Source organism: Rhinolophus ferrumequinum, chromosome 17 (genome assembly GCF_004115265.2).
Source record: "Rhinolophus ferrumequinum isolate MPI-CBG mRhiFer1 chromosome 17, mRhiFer1_v1.p, whole genome shotgun sequence".
In the NCBI taxonomy this organism is placed as follows: Eukaryota; Metazoa; Chordata; class Mammalia; order Chiroptera; family Rhinolophidae; genus Rhinolophus; species Rhinolophus ferrumequinum.
Window position 1 is genome coordinate 5,293,669 of NC_046300.1, and position 21,262 is coordinate 5,314,930.

Here is a 21,262-nt window from a genome sequence, read left to right on the forward strand (position 1 = left end):
TGAGCTAGGTGTTACCATCATGCCCATTTTACAGGTGAGGAAACTGAGTCAGAGTGGTGAGGGCAGTCAGCCCACTTCCTAAAGTAGCCCATGTTCTTAGCCTTCCCAGGCTGCTGGAGCACTCTCTCCCACTCCCGCTCCACCTGTAGCAACACCAGGAAACAGGACCTGTCACTCCCCGGGCACGACAAAAATACTTTTATTTATTGTACCTGTGAGATGAAATGAGAGGTCCTGACTGGGCCTGGCCCTGTGGCCTCTGGCCTCCCATCCCAGGGGCTGCCTCCGTGGTGGGGGACTGGTCCAGACCCTCCAAGCTCAGAACAGGCCTGGGGCCTGGGCAGTGGGTAAGCTCAAGGCAGGTGGTCAAGGAAGGCAAGGAGGACAAGGTGGAAGTCTTTCGGCTTGTGAAGGTAGCAGGCATGGCCTGCGTCCTGCAGCTTCACCACGGAGTGGTTGGGCAGGTGGCGGAGCTGCCTCAGTGACTCCCGAGCCAGGACGCGGTCCAGTTCCCCATACAGGATGAGAGTTGGGGTCTGCAGAGCAAGGCAAGGGGCTGTGATCCTGGGGCCTGATGGGGACTGGCCCTCAAGCCACCTCCTTAGGAATTCTTCCCCAAACAACCCATCTCTTCCATCCAGATCAAGGATGGGTCCACGTGTCCTCCAAGTGAGACCTGAGTCCTTCCCCCCGTGACTTGAGCCATGATAGAAGCCAGGACCTTTGGAGACCCTTCTCCCAGTACCTTCACAGCCCAGAATTGTTCCTGGGTGTAGTTCTGGGTGGAGGCAGGTGCGATGGGCACAAATCCGTGCAGCTGGTGGTGGCCTCGCATCAGGAAGGGCAGGGCATAGTGGCCGCTCAGCGAGGGGCTCACCAACACGGCATTCTGCACCTCCAGGTCCCGCAGCACACGCTCCAGCAGCTCCGCCCGCCCTGCCTCTGTGCTTGCCTCTTTCGAAGGTGCTGAGTTCCCAAAACCTGGAAGCAGCAGGAGGCACCAGCTGAGGGAGGCTGGGAAGGGACTTCTGCCCACCACAGTGGGGGAAAGAGATGGGGAGTGGTGGCACATGGCACATGCTGCCACAAACATTCCAGAAGCTGTTTTTTGTAATGTGATAGGCCTGCTAGGAAAACATCTTTCATTCGTCATATCAGCACCAGTAAAAAAGACTGGTAATATGTAGTGTTGGATAGAATGAGGGGAAATGGGTACTTTCATATGTGACTGACAGGAGGATAAAGCCACATAGCAGGGTTTTTGGGGGGGTGAAGGGTAAGGTAATATTTGTCAAAATTTAAAAGATGTCTGTCCTTGACCTATCAATTGTCCTTGGTAGCTACCCTACAGGAATTATTGCCCACATGCTCAAAGAAGCATGTCCAAAGATGCTTTGGCTTCAATACTTGAGCATTTCAACTACCACTGCAAACTACATCAACCTACATATTCACCAGTGGAGGACTTGCCAGCTAGAACCTGTCCATCCCTCCGATGTCACATAGTGAGGCTCATAGTGACTGGTGTGACCCACAAGACATGGTGTATGGGGAGAAAACCAAGTTGTAGACAGATTTGCTAAGCAGGCAGGACACCAGTGATGTTTACCAGCCCTACCACACAGTCATGCGTATTGTCTGTATGCATCTCTATGTATGGAAATGCCCCAAAAGGGTCTGGCACCCCCAAACTGCTTAGAATGGTGAGAGGGAGAGAAATGTGTCATGGGTCTCTGAGAGCGTCACTCTTACTTGAATGTTTAATGACAAGAGTGATAGCATAAATCATTTGTACAGCTAAAAAAAAGCTCCCGAGTTTGTCATAAAATATACAGTGAATCTCCCCAAGCAGTCACAGTGAAGTGAGTCACGTTTCCATTTGTTCTGTGACGTGCAACCATCCACACTGTTGTTTACAAGGTAGAAAATAAAGACAGACCTTTCTGTGTTGCCGTCTTGTGTTGCGACCTGCCACTGTTTGTTCAGACACTGGGGTCCAGATGCCCCCCAGTCACATCTTAGGGTTTTCCTACCCCTCCACTTCCCGCTTCTGGGAAACTGCCCCCTTGTACCTGCTGCAGGCTTCCTCCCCAGACCCAGGGGTGGGGGTTCTCACCTGGGAGGTCAAGGGCCACGGCCCGGTAGCCCCTCTGTGCCAGCAGCTGCAGTGTGCCCAGCTGCTCCCATGTGTGGGAGGTAAAGGCCCTTCCATGGAGCAGCACCACCTCCACCCTGTGGGCACATGGGAGTGTGGGTCCTCAGGGTCTGGCAGTGGCCCACTTTCTTCCTAGGCTTATCCCCTACCCTCCCAGGCCCTGAGCACCCTTAGTTGAGCTGGGGTCCCACATAGGGACTCCCCCTGGGCCTAGTCCTCCCACCACACCCTCGGGTCAGCACCCACCTGCGTGCCCGGTGTAGGGGGAGCACCTCGCGGTAAAAGATGGGGGAGTTGCCAGGGGTCAGACCAGCCAGGATTGTGACATTGGGGTCTCCCCAGAGCCAGGAGGTCTGCTCAGGGAGGCCTGGCAGCCCCACATAGAGTAGCAGCATGAGCAGCAGGCCCAGGCCCAGCAGGGCTACCTGGGACCGGCTCATGGAGGTCTGTACCACAGTCTGGAGGAGGAGAGGAGAGGAAGAAGAGGCTGGGCTGAGCCTCCACGAGGCCCCCTGGACCCTATCCCCAAAGCCCACCCAGAAGCCCCCAGCAGAGGAAAAGCTCAGCCCTTGCCCTTTCCCCTGCTCTGGGCAAGGGTCTGAGGGTTCACACCCAACTACTCCACATGCCAGGGCAAGGGCTCAGTTACCCCGCAGCGTGAGAAGGAGCATCTGAGATGTCCCCTGGCACACAGCATGCTCAGTGACCAGTATCATCATTGTGGCAGCTAATACTACTTCCGTTCATCGGGTGCTTTGACAGCCAGGCCCTGGGCTTGGTCTTTCACATACAAGGGCTCATGAATTCACACAGCAACACTGGGGAGCAGATATGATTATAGGTCTCTCACAGATGAGGGAACTGAGGCTCAGAGAGGTAAATTCTCTTGCCCAAAGTGCAATAAGCAAGGAGGGGAACTGGGATTTCAACCCAGGGCTGGGTTCCTAACCAGTGGGCCACACTCGGTTTGCCAAGGAAGAAAGCATGGCGCTGGGAAGTGACAGAGGAACTGGAGCCTTGCTGGTGGACAGAGTGGTGAGTGCTGTCAAGGGTGAGACTGTGTGTAAAGAGACATCCTGTAGAGGGCATGTTTGGAAATGGTTCTTTTTATCACATTGCCTATAATGATTCTAAAATCAGAATGTGTTTTACAACGCATGGGAATATTTAATGCTCCACCCCAGCTGATAGTAAGTGGGAGGAGGGCTCACGGGGAATCTGTGAAGGAGGAAAAGCTGAGGCATGAGGGGGTGTGGGACCAGGGAGAATGGTACCCTTAGAAATGGAAAGGGCAGCATGGAGGCTGGAGAGATGAATGCCACCCGCCAGCTTCATGCCAAGTGACCTGTTCATGGACTCCTCCAGTCTGGGTCCTTTGCCAGGCCAGAGGACAGACCTCAGGACCCGGACCCAGACAGAGCAGTTAGCCCTGGCTTTGAGATTCTGCTCTGCCACTTCCTGGCTGTGAGTCTTCAGTTTGTCAGTAAAATGGGCAGAAGGATAACCTTGAGGCTGCCCTCCCAAGCCTCCTGTGAGATTTCAACAATACAGTGGATTCCAATCTGTGGCTGTGCTGTCATCATTTTGGGAATCTAGGAGGAACATGCCTGCTTGTTCCCACATTCTAGTAAAGACATCTTTATCGAGTGCCAGCTGGGCATTGGCCTGAGCTTGGAACTGGGGATCTGTCTCCAGCTCCACCCACCTCTTTGGGGATGTTTCCCGAGCTCCCACCCCCAGGCTCCCGCTCCACCCACCTCTTTGGGGATGTTTCCCGAGCTCCCACCCCCAGGCTCCCGGGTCCGGTGGAGACCCAGGAGCTGAGCGGAGGAAGGGTGCGCTCCATTCTTTCTTCTGACCCGGAACAGCTTAGGATGCACGCCTCCAACGCGGCGTTAGCCTAGGTTCCCATCAGGAGGAGCATCCGCGCTGGACCTCTCCTTGTGGTGGGCCTGGAGCGCTGGGACGCGTCTCCCGGAAGGGAGGGGCAGGACATCGGCCGTTGCCTTGGCAACCCAGGCAGCTGGCGCACTAAACAACCTTAACCCGCGGTAGTGAGCAACCTGGTCCAGCTACAGATACTGGGGCCGGGGGCAGGAGACGTACCCGCGTTAGGTCCTTGGCATACGCATAGACAATGACACAGGTGTACACGCGTGTACACAAACATAGAGTCTTGCCCCCACCCACTTTTGTTTTGCAGCTAAAAAAAACGTGTATTCCCTACACGTACACGCAGCTTCTTTGAACATGCACTGGCCTGTGTGCAATCGATGCCTTGAAATACATACCCTCAAAATCAGGAAGACAGACGGATAGACACACACACAGTTTCAAAATCATATGCAGACTCAAATTTCAAGCGCATTGTCATACACACAACCCTAAAACTACACACGCACACAAGAAACACACATGCACAGGCCGACAGACGGACACACACAGACCCTCAGAAATACACACAGGTAGTACCCTCAAAATCACAAGCACACAGAAATACACACAGTAGATAGTATATACAGACAAAAAGCGGGCGTACAGACCAACACACCATCCAACATAGGCACAAGGAACACCGACACACACGTTCGCCCAGACGCCCAAGAACACACGCAGGCCAACGCGCGCGTGCACACACAGCACACGAACTCATGCACACTCGCTGCCCAGCGCCTGCCCCTCCCGCAGGACTCTGCCCCAGGACGCCGGGGCAAGGGGCGGAGCAAGGATGGCCAGCCCCCGGTCACCCTGCAGGCCTCATTCCCCGGGGACACTCACCGGGCGGACCGAGATGACCGGGCCTGCCACCGCGGAGCGGGCCCCGCCCACGCGGAACCAACAGCCAAACAGCGCAGCGACCATGGCGCAGCCTCCGCGGCTCTGCAGGCGCCGGCGGGCACTAGGAGGCCGGGAGCGCGGCCACCGGGGCGCGCTTGCGCAGTAGGCACGCCTAGTAGCCTTGATGGGGGTAGGGGTAGGGGGCTGGGGGCGATGCCCCAAAGTCCGCAGGCTTGGTCTCCCCGTTCAGGTTTTTAGCATAGTTTTCGGCCTGAGAGCCAGGGGAGAGCCACCCCGCTTCTTCCCACAGGAGCATCTCCACCTTCGCCCCGCCTTTCTCGTCTGTAAAGTGGGGTGAAGGCTAAGGGTTGTCTTAAGCACTTAAGGATCCGTCAAGCCTTAGCACAGTGTCTGGCAGCGAGGTCTCTTTGTGTGCCAGATATTATTGTTATGCAACAGCTCCAGGTCTCGGCCCAACGACTTCCCTGACCTTACAAATACACACGTTCACTCGGTCAGAGTTGTGGTGGCCCCTGGGCTCCTTCACGTCTCTATGACACCTTTCCTGGTTGGTGAGGTGCGACCGACGTCTGCTTTGCCCCTCAGACTCAGGCACTGCGTGCCACCAGGCCCAGCACGGAGAAGCTGCGGGGAGCACGCAGAATTCACTCCTTTACTGGCACCCTGGGAAGTAGGCAACGTCACAACCATTTTACAGGCAAGGAAAGAGGCTCTGAGGCGTTGGGAACATGATCAAGGCTACCTGGCTGGACATTGGCAGAACCTCGCATTCAAACCTGTCTGGCCTCAACTGCATGCCTGGTACACAACTCTGGGCCCTGGCAGTCCAGGCTGGGGATGAGGAAAGATGGGAGGAGAGAGCAGCAGTGATGCGACCCCAAAGCAACTCCTCAAGGCACGCCATATGCATGTAGAGCAGGTCGCCGAGGGCCTCGGGGCTGCACCCAGTCTGGTGCTTGGGGCACGTGATGCCAAGGGGCTTGGGAAAACTGAGGCCGCTGTGAGAAGAACAGCACTGACCGGCCCTGCGGCAGTTTGTGGCCACAAGAGGGCGCCCCAGAGCACGGCCCGGCCCCCCGCACAAGGCCGGGCCACATCCCTGCTTTCCCGCCCCAGCCCCTTCCCAGTTTCCCCGCCCCAGTCCCCATTCGCCGCCAGCACTCGCCAGCCTTCTATCTGCTCGGGCCCACGCAACTCCCCAGGTACTTGCCCTGCGCCCCCGACCCTCTCTTCCTCTCTCCAGTGAGAACCCCTACAACCCCAAGTTTCTCCACTTGCGATCTCGTTTCCTTGGGTCCCTTTCCTTGGGTGTGCCCCTATCATTTCCGCGTGCGCCCTACCGGGCACAGCGAGGTGGAACCAAAGTCCTCAGAGAGGACTTAGGGAGCCGTGGCGGAGCCGGTGACGGTGCCTCTGACCGCGGCGTCAGCGCTGAGCACTCCGCGTCCTTTGCGGGCGGGAACTCCAAAGCCTTTTCCAGCTCAGCCCTCCAGTTTCCTCTTCCAGGGTATTTTACTCCAACCATGACCCCCACCTGCGGTGCCAGCCTCCCGCCCTGTAACAGTGCCTTTGAAGAGGAAGAGGTTGATAAGCAAGAAAGCTACTTACTATTGACTGAGCACTTACTTGCTTAGTACTAAGTGCTAGGCCTGCTCGGAGTGTTTTACACACGAGGCTTCATTTAATCCTACCAACCACCTATGAGCTAAGTGTTACCCACATTTGTAGAAAAAGATAACAGTAAGAACAATAATGGTAATGGGAGGCCCATGTATTGAGTTCTTTCCAGGGACAATTCTTTTTTTAATTTTAGCTCATTAATTCTTGGCGTGGTCTTTATTATCCCATATTTCAGATGAGAAAACTGAAGCCCAAGGCCATACAATTAAGTGAGCGTCAGAGGCAGAAATAACACCTATGTTTTCCTCACCCCCAAAGCATGTTCCTACAGTTCTGGGAGCCTCCTGGAGGCCTCCTTGCTGCTCCCCAGGGACCCCTGTGCTCTCTCTGGCAGCCTATCTGCTCCACCTGGGCAGGCTGTTCTGTGGGTCACCAGCCTGATCTCAAACCGCAGGCACTGCACCAGCACAGCGGCAGTATGGCAGGCGTGGAGCAGCAGGAGGGCACCATCCAGGTACAGGGCCAGAGCCTCTTCTTCCGGGAGGTTCGGCCTGGCAGTGGGCTGGCCGCCCGCTTCTCTGTTCTGCTGTTGCATGGCATCCGCTTCTCCTCTGAGACCTGGCAGAATCTGGGCACGCTGCACAGGCTGGCCCAGGCTGGCTACCGGGCTGTGGCCATTGACCTGCCAGGTACTTCTGGGGCAGGCTTCTGGACAAAGGTGGTTGGGGATTCATTGGGGACCCATGGCTGGGGGCTGTGGAACTGGAAGGACCTAGCCAGCCTGGGCCCTGAGCTCAACAGGGAGCAGTGCACACTGCAAGGACCTCTGAGCTTCTCTGGTCTCAACCCGGATGTTGTTTCTAGCTGTGTTGCCAGGAGCAGTGACTCAGGTCTCTGAGCTTCTGTCTCATCTGTGATGGAGACAACCACACTCCTTTTGAGGGTTAGCTCTAATGAGAACGCAATGAGATTATCCATATGGGTATGTGATCAGTGCCTGACACACAATAAATAATTGGTGCTCTGCCAATTGGAACATATTTTGACAGAGCCATACCATAGGCTCTATTAGAAGCCCTGAGGAGTGTGACTGAGTTTCTTGGCACCTTTGGGGGCAGGGCAGGGTCTGGTGGGTGGCTAAGCCCCTAGTCATGATCCCAGATAGAAAGTCCTAAGCTGGAGGGAGGCAGGGGCAGCCCCAGGCTGCCCGCCATGAACGGAACTGGCAGGTCCCAGCCCCTGCTGTCAAGTGTGGAAGGCGTGGCATGGCTGACCTGCTGCCTCACTGGCCACAGCTGTAATGGTCTCAGTGCCCAAGGGCGGGCCTCCAGGCCCTGATGGGATTGGTTTTGACAGTGAGTCGGCCTGAGCTTCAAGGATAATGTCTTAAGCTAATCTTTCTAGGGGAAGGTAGGGACCTACTAATTGGAGGGGAGGTCCTGTGCAGAGCCAGCCCCCTCAGCTACTGTCCCCAGGCACTCACCCTGCTAGCCCTGCCACAGGGGCCTGTTAACTAGTTAACTCACTTAATTTTCACAACAGTCTTAAATGGCAGATGCTTTTGTTATCTCCCTTTAAGAGATGGGGAAACTGAGCAGCCTAGAGGGCTGCGGAGATTTTCCAAGGTCACATAGGTAGTAGATGGAGAATTGGGACTTGGACTCAGCTGTGTTTGACTTCAGAGCCTGATTCTCTGCAGGGCACTGCACTGCTGGGGGAGACGGGCATAGACGTGAGGGAAGTGCCTCATGCTTGCCACAGATATGACAGAATCTAGGCTGTTGTAGGAATAAACTCGGACGTACTGCTTGTTGCAGGACCCTGGCACAGAGACTGACCTAGGAGGGCTTCCTAGAGGAAAGGACCCTTTCTCCCCCATTTTCCCACTCATCACCCTTGTCTTGTCTCTCCCACACCTGAATCCCTGCAGGTCTGGGGCGCTCCAAGGAAGCAGCAGCCCCTGCCCCTGTCGGGGAGCTGGTCCCCAGCAGCTTCTTAGCAGCTGTGGTGGATGCCTTGGAGCTGGGCGCCCCAGTTGTGATCAGCCCGTCGCTGAGTGGCATGTACTCCCTGCCCTTCCTCACGGCCCCTGGCTCCCAGCTCCGGGGCTATGTGCCAGTGGCCCCCATCTGCACTGACAAGATCAATGCTGCCGACTATGCTAGTGTGAAGGTATTCCTGTGTGCGAGGCTGAGAAGCCCCTGCCAGGAGCAAGGACAGGGCCCTCCCAAGGCCTTTCCTCATGTGGGGGCAAGGTAGCCAAAGGGTGGCTTCTGGGAGGAGCTGAACCACTCAACACTGCCTTTTTGGTGTTCTTAGCATATTATGTGCCAAACCCAGTGCTAAACGGTGTGCTAGGACAGACAGAAATCCATGCCCCCGGCCCTCGGAGGCTGGCTCCCTCCACCCCACTGGGCCAGCTTATCTCTCCCCCTCATTTGGAGTATTCCCAGGGAAAGACGGAAGTGATGGGGAGGGCTGGAGCTGATCTCTAGGAGGCTGGGGCTGGTGTGGCTGGTCCTATTGACTCTGTCTCCCTTTCCTTTTTCTAGACCTCAGCTCTTATTGTATATGGAGACCAGGACCCCATGGGTCAGACCAGCTTTGAGCACCTGAAGCAGCTGCCCAACCACCGGGTGTTGGTCATGGAGGGGGCGGGGCACCCTTGTTACCTTGACAAACCTGAGGAGTGGCATACCCGGCTGCTGGATTTCCTGCAGGGGCTGGCATAAGGCGCAGCCCTGCTGATGGGGTGGGCTGCTTGCCTGCCTGAGGCTCTCTCTCTCCATGGGTTCCTGCTTATCATGCACATTCAACAGGTGTGTCTGTTTGTCTATCTGGGTACTTGTCTTTGGGGGTCTATCTGTCTTTTTCTTTTGCTTTTTCTCTTGCAGTGATAGACTGAGGAGGTGAAATCAAGAGAAAACAACTCAGGAATCAAGGGACGTGATCTGATGGAGGGTAACCCGTTAGATGAGCTTCTGCTATAAGGCTTTCCTGCTAGGCTGTACTCCTTCCTCTGTTCTGCCCAGCCTCCCCCTCCTACCTCCCACCTCCTCCTTTGGCTGCTCTACAGCCCTTACCCCTCCTCTTAGGTCACAGATACCTACATGCTCACATGCATCTTTACATATGTTCCCAAATATGACCCAATAACATAGGTACATGTACCTCTGACTGCCATGCATGCTCAGGTGCAGTTTTGCATTGCATATACAGATACACATGCATACTTGTGCTGCCACACAAGCACTTGCACAGGCACGCGTGACTTCCCAACCATGCAGCACCCCACTGTCTGGAAAGGTGGGGACCCCATGGGCCAGCCCTTGCAGGAGATCCTCTGCCAAGCTTAGGATATGGCCTATGCTGAACTCCATTCAACCACAGGTTGCAGCTGACCCCAGATCAGAGTTGCCCCCCAAAAAGAGAGTATTACCCCTTTGACCCTCAGATTTCCCTGCTTTTCCTCCTCGTTCTGAATGCTCCGCACTTCCCCAAGTTATTAGGCCTGGGTTTTCTCAGCTAAGCTTGTTTCCTGCTCTGAGGTTTGGGGGGTGGGGAGGAGAGTGGAGGTCGGTGAAATAAAGTGATGCAATTAGACCCCACAGGCTCTTGCTGTCTCCAGAGCGCCGCCCCTCCCCCACGCTTGGGACGGCCACTGTGGGCCCCACCCCCACCCTGGCGGGACCAGATGGTCCCCCTGCCCTTTGTCCAGCAGGCCAGATGGAGGGGAAGGGAGATTGGATTCCCCTCCCCACCCCCACACCCCCAGGTGCCGAGACTCAGCTGTGGGGGGAGTAGGTCAGTGGGACCAGGCTGAGCCGATTATGAAGGAGACGGGGAGGTAGATGTGCTCCCCAGGGGGCGGCGGCAGGGGGTGCAGTCGGGGAAGAGAGGGCCTGGAACAGCCCAGCCTCTCCCTACCCAGTCCCTACTACTCAACTGCGCCGTTTCCCTTGCGACCCTAGCCCCAAAAGGAATTCTGGGGGTAGCTTTGGGGGAATCACGGGCGGGGTGCACGGGTCGCACCGCTCTCAGGCTCCTCCTCCCGCTGCTTGGGTAACCTGGCCTGGACGGATGAGGGCCGGGCCTCGCGGCAGCCCTAGGGTGGTTAAGGGGTGCGAGTCTTGGTGGGCGAGAGCCCCTCGCAGGGATGGATGGCACAGAGCAGCACAGCCGGGAACTCAGCCTGGCAGAGGGTGAAAGCCCGAGCTCGGAAGGGCCAGAACCAGAGCCAGGCAGCGCGGGGGCTGGCGACAGGGCCGAGGCCGGAATGGGGGTGCAGGGGGCTCGGTGGAAGCGCAGGGCAGTGATCCCGCCGGAAGGAAGGACTCGCGGCCGGGTGCAGCTCCGGCGGCGTTGGGAGGACCGCTGCTGGGCCCTGCGCTTCGGGCCCGATCCACCCTGCGCCCCCCACCCCCAGAGGCTGGAGGAGCTGCAAGGGGAGGGTCGCCCAGCCCTCCCGGAAGCGGCCGCTGCGCGGGGCGCACCGCGGCGCGCGGGGCGGGGCGGGCGGCTGCGGCACTGGGGCGACTGGGGCGGGCCCGGCGCGCTGTAATCGGATCCGGGGAGGGCGCGGGGAGGGGCCGGGCCGGGCGGGCCGGGGGGTGGGGGGGGCGCGGAGCCGGGCTCCGGGCCGGCCGGGCTCCGCGCCTGTCAAACCCCTCATTGTTCGCAGCTGATGTCACTCGCAGTTGTGAGCGGCCGCCTCTCCCGGGGACAATGTGGGACTGAGCGGCCCAGCCGCCGCGCCGCCGCCGCAGGACAGCCCCAGCGAGGTAGGGCGCGGGCCAGGCGGGGCACCGCGGGCCGCGAAGTTTGGGGGTTCGGCCGGGGGCGGAAAGCCGGCGCCCGAGTCCACAGGCCAGGGTCCCGGGTTTGGGGGACTGGGAGACTGCGAGGACGACGCTCCCTGTCCCACACGGGCCCAGGCCAGCACAGGTGGGGGGCGCTGGTCGGCCAGAGGAGCCCCCAGCACCAGGGAGGAGCTTCCTGGACCCGAGACCCCAGATTGGAGGCCTTCATCCCACCTGCTATTTCTGTCCTTTGGACCTGCTCTTCTTTCGACCTCCTGGCCTGGGTTCTGGTTCTGCTCCATCTCTGTTCTCATCTGCCATTCCCCTTCAGGTCCTGATTGGGCACACACCCCTTCCCATTTTCTACTGTTTTTGGTGGGGTCAGACACAGACTTCCAAGCCAGGGGTGTGTGGAGATGACAGTTGGAGGCTCAAGTGGTCCCTGGTGCCCTGTGGCTCTCAGCCCCTCGGCTCTGATCTGGCTCCTTAGCTGGAGTGGGGTGGGGAGGGGGGCTTTGGCTACTCACTTCAGCCTGGCCCTGGTGCCCGCCTGGTCAGGAGAGGGAGGCGCCCGTCTCCTCACTGCCCTATCCCAGGCCCGCCATCTTGAGACCTGTGGCACCCAGTGCCCCACCTGGTCCCAGCACCCTGGGGAGTGGTCTTCAAGGGATGCACCCAGAGTAAGTTGCATTCCCTCCTCCCAGAATGTGGGCTCTTGGTCCCCACCAAGCCCAGGATGATTACCTTCATGTTGGACTATCAGGGCATGTGTCCCCAGGGGCCCTCTTTCCCACACCCACACGAAGAGCTCTTGGATCCCTGGGAGCTTAAACCTCAACTCTGGCCTTCACTGTTTCTTGGAGTTATCCTCACTGCCTCGGGCCAGCACCTAGGGTCCTCTGCTTTTCCCATCTGTAAGTCCCCTAGCCCCTCCGGGCGGGCCCTGGAACCCTCTCAACCTCCAAGGCGCCCCCATCCCAGCCCCCACCCCACCACCCCCAGCCTTCATCAGCATGCAGGCTCAGGCTGCCCAAACACAAGGGGATTGTTCTTCTTGCATGCTCAGGGTGGGGGGCTGGGAGCAGGCGGCCCACACACCCTGGCAGGCCAGGCCACAGGGAGGCTGGCTTTGCCCCGCCCTGTGTCCCCAGACAGGCTCTGTCCACCCTCCTTGTTCCTATCACCGGCCCCCCGCCAGCCTCCATCACCATTGCCCAGTGGCGCAGACCTCTTGAGGAAAGAGCTGTGAGCCGCACAGGTGGAACCCCTGGGCTCTCCGCTCTGTCAGTTGCCTCTCATGTAGCCTTCCAAACAACCCCTTCCTCTCTGGTCCTCAGGCTCCTCTCTCATGAGACCTTCCAGCTGTGACAGGCTGTCGGCTTTGTGAAACTTATGCCACACCCCAGCTCTTCTTCCAGCCCCCGTTTCCCATGGGGAAACGCATACTGGGTCCCCAGAAGTCTCAAAGCACAGCACACATCCTTCACCCCAGTGACATGCCCGGGGAGCCCCAAGACCCAGAGAAACAACAGGAGCAGCAGTGCTGAGTGCTGAGGCATGGGAACTGGGAGTCCTGTCCAGGCAGATCCTGGCTCTCCCATGTGGCTGGCCCCCCGGTCCCTGGGTCTTCTTACCTGACCTTCACTGTTGCTCTGGGACCCTCAGCCCCATCTCTGGTCCCTAATGCCTCCAGGCCCCCGGAGCCCTATCTTCTCCCTGCACACTGAAGCTGGTTCTGGTTCCTGCCTTCCTCTCCGTATTGTGGGAAGATAGGCTCGTAAATGCCCAATCGGGACTCCTTTGAGTTGCAGGTATATCTGTGGGGGGCACAGAGGCCTGAGTGATCATACCTGACTTGGAAGGTTGGGAGGGATTTCACAGGGGAGGGGGGATTTGAGAAGGATTTTGACAGAGAGTGGGGAGGATGGGCATTTCAAACTGGGATCAGCCTGGGCAAAGGCCCAGAGGCCTGGAGGTGCTAGGCGTGTTTTGCAGCCTGGTGTGTGTGTGAGGGGGCGATGGGGTGGGGATGAGACCAGAGAAGTTGGCAGAAGCCAGGTCATGAAAGGCCTTGAGTGCCTGTCTATGGAGAGCAAGCTTTATTCCTCGGGCACTGGGGAGCCAAGGATGGCTGTTAAGCAGCAGTGACTCAGTCTCCAGAATGGAAGCTAGAGAGCTTTCTGAATTTGGGTGAGGTGAGGGGATGGGTACCAGTGGGTGGGGCTGGACCACAAAACTGCCCTTTCTCCTGGAACCCAGTCTGGGCCTGGGCCTGCCTTGTTTTCCCTTGACTCTGAGGACCCTTGGGGGGATGCCTAATGGTGACCTAAGGAGACTGTCGCATTTCTGGCACCAGCCAGCTTGTTACAGCTTCCCTTCCCTGCCTAGCACTGAGTCTACAAGACAGCCCTGGGTCAAGAGGCTAGAGCTGGCGGACCCCAGTCTGCTCCCCTGTAGGCCCCTCCTCCCTTGACTCTCCTAATAAGTAGATGTGAATGGCTTTCCCTGGGCGCTGTAAGCTTGAGAGACTGGGCGAATGGGTCCAGGTCCGGGGATGTTGGGGCAGTTCTTGTGGAGGCCTGGCTAGTCAGGATGGGTGAGTATGCCCAGAGAAGGGGACGAGCAGGGCAGTCGGGAATCCCTCAGTGCCCCCCCGGCCCCATGCCCACCCCTGCCACGCCCTGCCTCGCTGATGCCCGAGCCTTCCCCCGGCATCACTGGGTGTGGCCAGCATGGCTGCTTTTGGAATAGGAGTAGAAGGGGGCTGGAGGTTGGGGGCTGGAGGAGTTGAAGGGGGTGTTGGGGGATGTGAGGTGGGGGTGAACTTGGAGACTGGACCCCTCTCTTTCCCCAGCCCAGGTGGGTCTCCAGGCCCTGGTTGGTCCAGATCCTCTGGCCAGCAGAGCTGAGGGAATCCCCCAAGGGGCGGGCCAGTCCACTTGAGTCGCCTGGCCCCAGGAGCCCTCCCCTCCCCCGGATTGTTCTTACTCCAGAACAAAGCCAGGGTGGACACTTGATCCCAGCATGTGGGGGGAGCTGGCTAAGCCCCCAGCCCTTTGATTGGGCAGCTGTCATGAGAGAGAGAGAGAGAAAGAGAGAGAGAGGGAGAGAGAGGCAGCTGGGGGGGAGGGGCAGGAAGGGGCAGCCACCATCGCTTACACAGCTGTCACCCCCCCTCCGCCCCCTCCAGCCTGGGTGGCAGGAAGCCAGGGACAGAAGGAGTGGGCACTGGGTCTGGGGAGAGGTCTGGGGAACAGGAGGGAACGCCCGAGGTCAGAGTCCTGGTCTGAGCTGGGTATGATCTGCCAGGGAGCCCTGCTGACCAGAGGGGGCTGGGCACCCCCAGAGGTGAGCTGGAGGTCAGTGTGGCATGACTTGTAGCTGCCATGTGGGTGGCCTAGTAGGGACCCAGGGCCCATCGGGCTGGAGCAGCAAATAACTCCCTAAAGCCCCAGTGAGGGCAGAAGGGGAGTCAGTATGCCTAAAAGGGCTGCTTGGGTTTAGGGCACTTATGAGAATAATCTGACAGACCTTGTTCTCTCCTAAAGACAGGAAAGAGCTTGTGGGTCCCTCAGAACAGGAAGGACAGATAGACCAGCAACTCCCCATATTCTACCTCCTGTGCTCATGCATGCACACATACACACACACACACACACACACAGCACAGGTGGGTAAACTGAGGTCCAGGTCAGGTGAAGGCCTGGCCAAGGTCACCCACTGAATGTGGGGCAGTGGGGCTCTGCTGAAGACCTTATCTTTTTCAGGGGAGGAGCCCCAGTTTGGCCACATTCCAGTCCTTTTGTCCTCCTGTTTTTCCTGGAGACTTAGACCCACAAGAGGTGATGTGCAAATGGTATGAGGACAATGTCAGGTCTCCCACTGCTTACCGCCCCAAAGGGGTCCCTGAGACCCAGAAAATTCTGGAGCTTAAGACTATGGCTCTAGACAAGTCGTCAGTCCTTTCTAAACACAACCCACGTCGGCTAGCCAGGCAGGGGTCTCAGAAACTACCAAAGCCTGCTCCCTACCACTGAAGAGCCCCCCTCTAGGAAGAGGACTGACAGATTCAGATGGGACAGCCAGAAAGTGGAGGCAGGCAGGGCCTGTGACAGCCCCTCACTAGCAGGCTGGACCCTGCTAATCTCAACGTGCCTCAGCTGCTGTGACCTTGGGCAGGTTACAGACCCTCTGTAGGCATCAGGTTCTCTTTCTGTTTGGTGCTACCCAGGATGTGCTGAGCACCTTCTCTAGTCTGACTCTGGCCTGAGTGCTGGGGACACAGGAAAAGGTGGCTCTCTTGGCTCCAGCTCTAAGGGGCTCCTGCACTCGGCTGTCCAGGGAGGCAGAAACCGAGGGCGTCATCACAAGCGCTTTGCAGGGAAAGTGCAGGCAGCTGGGGGATGTTAGCAAGGCTGGCCAGGGTGCCAACAGAGCGCAGTCCCTGCGCCCACCGCTGACCTCTGTCCTCTGGAGAGCCTGTGGGCAAAATTGGAATGGAGGAAGGAGCAGATGCTGGGGAGGCAACAGTTACTGGGCTTGGGGGGACAGGGTCGTCACCACCATTGTACAGAGGAAGAAACGCCTCGTGCCAGGCAGGGGCTTGCTCAGGCTTCCTGAGAAAGAGCCAAGCTAGGAACCCCCTTTCCTATTCCATGCCCACGCCCTGGCTAGCGGGAGAGTTCTGAAGAAGGTATTGGGCAGAGCTCCCTGTCAGGGCGGGGGGCTGAGCAGGAAAGTGCCCAGAGGTGTCCGGGGTACCCCAGGCCCAGCATTCCTCCTTTGCGCCCGCACCCCCCAGGCAGGAGGGATTTACAGTGTTAGGGCTTGGTCTTGGCTCAGACTTGGCACCAGTTGGTCCCACAACCTGTGTTCCTCCCCTGGTTCTGGTCCCCCAGTGAGCTCCCCACCAAGGCTGAGCTTTGGCGGGAGTCAGCGCTGGAGGAGAGGGATTTCCAGGCAGGATTAAGGTTCAGGATTAAGTCAGGGCCTGAAAAGGGGTCTGATGGGGCGGGCTGGCTGCTGGGCTAATCCCAGCAGCTAATCTCTGGCTCCTCCTTCCTCCATCAGTTACGGGCCTTGACATTCCCCAGCCCCCCAAACCCCTTTCTCACCCACCACTCAGTCCCGAGGAGAAGCATTCCCTCCATTTTATGAGTGAGGAAATTGAGAGGCAGAGCCCAAGTGATTTGTTCCTGGTATAGCAGAAAGTGCTCCCAGCCGGGAATGTGGTCAGCCTGGACTTACCTCCTCAGCATATAGGAGAAGGCCTGAAAAACCGCGGTACAGACTGCTGGTCCCCAAAACACTCCTCCGTGTCCCCCAGTGCTGAGTGAACCCGGCTCAGCGCTGTCTGCAGGCAGCCTCTGTTTCAGTGAGCTCTAGTGGACAGGAGCAGCCTCTGGAGCTGGGGCTCCCAGCCTGTGCCCCCAAGCCTTTGCCAGGCAGAGGGAAGGCAGGCAAGGGGGCCCTCCTAGAGCCTTACTGTCTTCACTTCCACCCTCCTTTCAAGACCTGCCATGGCTCCCCATGGCTGGTCCAACTCCCTGTCCAGCTGCTCCTCCATGCTCTAGCTAGCAGGGGCTCTGGCCCCTGCACACCCGTTCTACTGTGAAGTAACCTTTCAACCTCAACTCCCCTTCAAGGCCCCGCCCACATGGCTCCCCTCTTCCAAGAGGTCACGGAGGAGGCTTCCTTTCTCTGAACTCCCAGAGGCCTAGTTCATTCTTCTCATGTCCTTAGCTCATTTTAATTCTCATAGCCCTTTGGGGGTAGGACTTGGTTTCCCCTTCTTCCAGATGGGGAAGCTGAGGCTCACATGGGTTCAGCGAGAGGTCCAGGGTTGCACGGCTAGTGAGATGCACACATCATACTGGTCAGTGGGACATTTGAAACATGGTGTCCTTGCCGTCTCCTTTCTCTGGGAGTTTGGCTAACCCAGCCCTGGGGTCCCCATGGAAGGGCAGGGGAACTGAAAGAGAGCTGGGCTCCTGTGTGACCCGTTTTCTGCTGCCCCTGCCAGAGCCAGCCAGGCCGCAGCGTGGACGTACTCTCAGGCTGCTGCGGCCCCAGCCCCGCCTGACAGGATGAGCAGCTCAGATGCGGGGCTGGAGGAGGAGCCGGAGCTCAGCATCACGCTCACCCTGCGGATGCTAATGCACGGCAAGGTGAGTGGAAGACGAGGCTCTGCTTCGGGTGGGGAGTGGCAGAGGGCAAGGCCAGGCAAGGCCTGGCTACCAGAGTGATCTCAGGTGTCTTGTCTCCTGGGGAGGGGTGGGGACAGGGCCTGGGCAGTGGTACCTCCCTGACCCCACTCTTGTCTTATTTGCAGGAGGTGGGCAGCATCATCGGGAAGGTAGGTGCCCAGTGCTGTTCTGTGTGTCCCCTTCAACCTGAGGCCTCCGTCCGGGAAACGTGGCGCCAGCCACTCAGGCTAAGAGCTTTTCTCTGTTTTTGTCTCCTGCAGAAAGGAGAGACTGTAAAGCGGATCCGGGAGCAGGTGAGGCTGGGGTGTGGGGAGGAGCGCAGGGCACCTGGTTTGGAGGGGAGGGGTGATTCCTGCCCCACCTTCTCCCTGGACCCCACTGTTTGGGACGACCAGTGAGTGCCCCTAGAGTGTGGTGGTTTACAGCTTTGCTGGGGCCTGTGAGTGGGGCAGGCAGACATGCTGCTGGCGAGAAAGCGGAGAAGCCCCGCTGCCCGGCCCTTGTCCTGTACCCTCAGAGCAGTGCCCGCATCACCATCTCTGAGGGCTCTTGCCCCGAGCGCATCACCACCATCACCGGGTCTACGGCGGCTGTCTTCCACGCAGTCTCCATGATTGCCTTCAAGCTGGACGAGGTCTGTGGCTGGCTCGGGGGGGGGGGGGGGGAGGCCAAGGCTGGTTTCCCGGGAGAACTGGGGTCCGACTCCATATAGTGGCTGTGGTAATGGGGAGGCCAAGCACAGGCAGAGCTGTCACATAGGACGGGAGCCGGGGGACGGCCTCTCTCCATGGTAGGCAAGCAGCAGGGGTGTGCAAGAGCCAACCCACAGTCTTCCTGCTCAGGACCTCTGCTCAGCTCCTGCCAATGGTGGGAACATCTCAAGGCCTCCAGTTACCCTGCGCCTCGTCATCCCCGCCAGCCAGTGTGGCTCTCTGATTGGGAAGGCTGGCACCAAGATCAAGGAGATCCGAGAGGTGAGGGAAAGGGGACAGCACCCCCAGGGAGCCCCACCGTCCAGTTGTGAGAAAGGTCCTGGGCTTCTGGCTTCCTATCCCTTGGGGAGCTCTGAACTTGGGCAGCCCTTCTCTGGGCTATGAGAGCAGCCAGACATGGCCCCTGTTCTCTGCTTGCAGACGACAGGTGCCCAGGTGCAGGTCGCAGGGGACCTGCTCCCCAATTCCACAGAGCGTGCTGTCACGGTGTCTGGGGTGCCTGATGCCATCATCCTGTGCGTGCGCCAGATCTGCGCTGTTATCCTGGAGGTGCTGCCCGGGGCAGGGGGAGGGGGCAGGGGCGGGGCCTGGGCCTGCCTTGTCAGGCCCTGAATCCTGTGCACAGTGACGCCAGGCTGGGACAGGGCGGGGCTGCAGGGATGAAACAGAAGCTGCAGGATGCGGGATGCATTTACCTGGGGGTCACGGGGAGGGCCCTTGGGAGGTCAGGGTGGCCTGAGAGGGTCCTGATAGAGCTGCCCATTTGTCCCTTCCAGTCCCCACCCAAAGGAGCCACTATTCCGTATCACCCAAGCCTCTCCTTAGGTACTGTCCTTCTGTCCACCAACCAGGTGAGGGGACTAGCAGGAGGGATGGAAGCATTACTGGAGAAGGGGGACTGAGATGGTGGAGGGGATGGAAGGAGGAATCGGGGGTTCGGGGAGAGGCAGCAAGGAGTGACTCTGGCTCAACTGCCCTGACCTGTCTTTGTAGCTCCTTTTCACTCACTTTGTCCCCACAGGGCTTTTCTGTCCAGGGCCAGTATGGGGCTGTGACCCCAGCTGAGGTGAGTGACCCCAGCCCAACGCACCGCACCCCTTCCCGAACCAAACCTCCTCTGACTTCTAACCCCTCTTCTTTGCACAGGTCACTAAGCTCCAGCAGCTCTCGGGCCACACAGTCCCCTTTGCCTCACCCACCATGGTGCCAGGTGAGCAGCCCCTGCAGAAGGAGGCAGGGGCAGACCCCAAGGGGCCGTGCAGCCCTCCTGGAATGGAAGTGGGGAGGCAGGTAAGGCCCAGAGCCACCCTCAATCCTCTTCTCACCCCCAGGACTGGATCCTGGCGCGCAGACCAGCTCGCAGGAGTTCTTGGTTCCCAATGACGTGAGCAGGGGAAGGGGTGGTTTGAGAGTGGGTGGGGGGCCCCAGGTCTGGGCCTTCCTAGGGTTGAATTCCGCCTTCCCTCCAGCTGATTGGCTGCGTCATCGGGCGCCAGGGCAGCAAGATCAGTGAGATCCGGCAGATGTCAGGGGCACATATCAAGATTGGGAACCAAGCGGAGGGCGCTGGAGAGCGGCACGTGACCATCACAGGTTCGCCGGTCTCCATCGCCCTTGCTCAGTACCTCATCACTGCCTGGTGAGTGTAGAGTTGGGGGTCACAGGTCACGGGGCTCATGCGCACAGGGAGGGTGGGGAGAGCTGACCTCCTCTGCCACCTCTACCCTGCCCCATTCCCTCCATGCTGCTTCATCTTCCCCTCGACAGCACCCCGTCATGTCCCATCTCCCCATCCTTGGTTCTTCTCCCTGGGTCTTTGGCCTCCCCTTGTCTCCCCTCACCCCATACTAGATCTGCTTGTCCTTTCTTGCATCCCCACTCTCCCACCTTTCCCTTCTCCCCAAACACATCCACCGTGTATCATTGTTTTCAATTCCCCTCTCCTAACTTTCATCTACTCTCACCCCCTGTATTCGCCCTCGTTGCCCTCCTCTCTCCTTGCCACCTTCTCCTTCATCTCCTCTCTCCAGTCTAGAAACGGCCAAGTCTACCTCTGGGGGGACACCCGGCTCGGCCCCTGCAGACCTGCCTGCCCCATTCTCGCCACCCCTCACGGCCCTGCCTGCGGCACCCCCAGGCCTGCTGGGCACGCCCTACGCCATCTCCCTCTCCAACTTCATCGGCCTCAAGCCTGTGCCCTTCTTGGCTCTACCACCTGCTTCCCCAGGGCCACCGCCGGGCTTGGCAGCCTACACTGCCAAGATGGCAGCGGCCAATGGGAGCAAGAAAGCTGAGCGGCAGAAATTCTCCCCCTACTGAGGCCGGCTGAGGCACAGGCGTGGGAGCAGGCAGGACCGCCGGCAGGGGCTACCTCTGCACCCTACCTGCTCAAGGAGACTCCCGCCTGGGGTCCCAAACGCCAGTAATGCCCAGAAGCATGGATGCACCCCTGCCTCGCCCTGGTCTGTGGAAGTTCCTGTGGTCAGAGTGGGGGCAGTTTCTGGCCCAGGGTTCTGGGAGCTGCAGTTGCCCCAGGGTAGGGGGCTCCACCCCCTCTAGCTCTGTGCTTGGATGCAGGGAGTATCCTTAGTGCCCCTATTTTGGGGGTCACTCCCTATCCCTTAGGGCTTGCCAGCCTACTGCCCCCTTGTGGGGATCAAGGAGCAGGGCTGAGGATGGCTGGGGGCCATGCTTCTCTTCCCACCTCCCTGCAGATTCCTACTGCTTCCACTGATACCCTTTTGACTGGAATGGACTGGCTGGGCTTGGCAGAGACAACCCAAAGAGGTGGCACTGCCCAGCAGCTGGGGGAGTGGCATGGGGGCAGGGCTGAGTTCTCAGCAGCAGACACTCTGTACAGTTTTTTCAATCCCTGTTTTTGAATAAATATTCTGCGACCAGGAAGCTGTGAAACACTGTGGGTATTGGCGAAACTTCCAGATAATGGGTGCAGCCGAGGCCCCAGGGACA

General features: G+C 58.8%; 3 protein-coding genes and 1 pseudogene across 13 annotated transcripts; 3 read left to right on the forward strand and 1 right to left on the reverse strand.

Moving 5' to 3' along the window:
* Positions 1-177: 177 nt before the first annotated feature.
* On the reverse strand, positions 178-7,007 carry ABHD14A (abhydrolase domain containing 14A). Of its 5 annotated transcripts, none has more exons than XM_033131524.1 (6): positions 4,934-5,061; positions 3,913-4,126; positions 2,402-2,613; positions 2,117-2,232; positions 746-981; positions 178-536 (listed from the first exon to the last, which is right to left on the reverse strand). In XM_033131524.1, the coding sequence occupies exons 3-6, from the start codon at positions 2,593-2,595 to the stop codon at positions 354-356; spliced, it is 729 nt and encodes a 242-aa protein (XP_032987415.1). In that variant the 5' UTR covers positions 2,596-2,613; positions 3,913-4,126; positions 4,934-5,061; the 3' UTR covers positions 178-353. The 5 variants fall into 5 exon arrangements, with proteins under 5 accessions (XP_032987415.1, XP_032987413.1, XP_032987414.1 ...); XM_033131522.1 differs by lacking the exon at positions 3,913-4,126 and adding an exon at positions 2,805-2,973 and having other exon boundaries at positions 4,934-5,018; XM_033131523.1 differs by lacking the exons at positions 3,913-4,126; positions 4,934-5,061 and adding an exon at positions 6,275-7,007.
* ABHD14B (abhydrolase domain containing 14B) lies at positions 5,844-10,182 on the forward strand. 2 transcript variants are annotated; one of them, XM_033131518.1, is made up of 4 exons: positions 5,844-6,156; positions 7,029-7,088; positions 8,505-8,746; positions 9,127-10,182. In XM_033131518.1, exons 1-4 carry the CDS (start codon positions 5,859-5,861, stop codon positions 9,304-9,306), a joined length of 780 nt encoding a protein of 259 aa, XP_032987409.1. In that variant the 5' UTR covers positions 5,844-5,858; the 3' UTR covers positions 9,307-10,182. The 2 variants fall into 2 exon arrangements, with proteins under 2 accessions (XP_032987409.1, XP_032987410.1); XM_033131519.1 differs by having other exon boundaries at positions 6,036-6,156; positions 7,029-7,263.
* A 993-nt stretch (positions 10,183-11,175) lies between these two features.
* PCBP4 (poly(rC) binding protein 4) lies at positions 11,176-21,196 on the forward strand. 6 transcript variants are annotated; one of them, XM_033131513.1, is made up of 15 exons: positions 11,176-11,355; positions 13,067-13,184; positions 15,141-15,229; positions 17,396-17,540; positions 17,705-17,728; positions 17,840-17,872; positions 18,097-18,213; positions 18,422-18,553; positions 18,713-18,841; positions 19,069-19,143; positions 19,314-19,358; positions 19,439-19,502; positions 19,624-19,676; positions 19,762-19,931; positions 20,323-21,196. In XM_033131513.1, exons 4-15 carry the CDS (start codon positions 17,460-17,462, stop codon positions 20,609-20,611), a joined length of 1,212 nt encoding a protein of 403 aa, XP_032987404.1. In that variant the 5' UTR covers positions 11,176-11,355; positions 13,067-13,184; positions 15,141-15,229; positions 17,396-17,459; the 3' UTR covers positions 20,612-21,196. The 6 variants fall into 6 exon arrangements, with proteins under 6 accessions (XP_032987404.1, XP_032987406.1, XP_032987403.1 ...); XM_033131515.1 differs by lacking the exon at positions 15,141-15,229; XM_033131512.1 differs by lacking the exon at positions 13,067-13,184.
* Positions 13,966-17,389, forward strand: LOC117037102 (uncharacterized; annotated as a pseudogene).
* Positions 21,197-21,262: the final 66 nt, after the last annotated feature.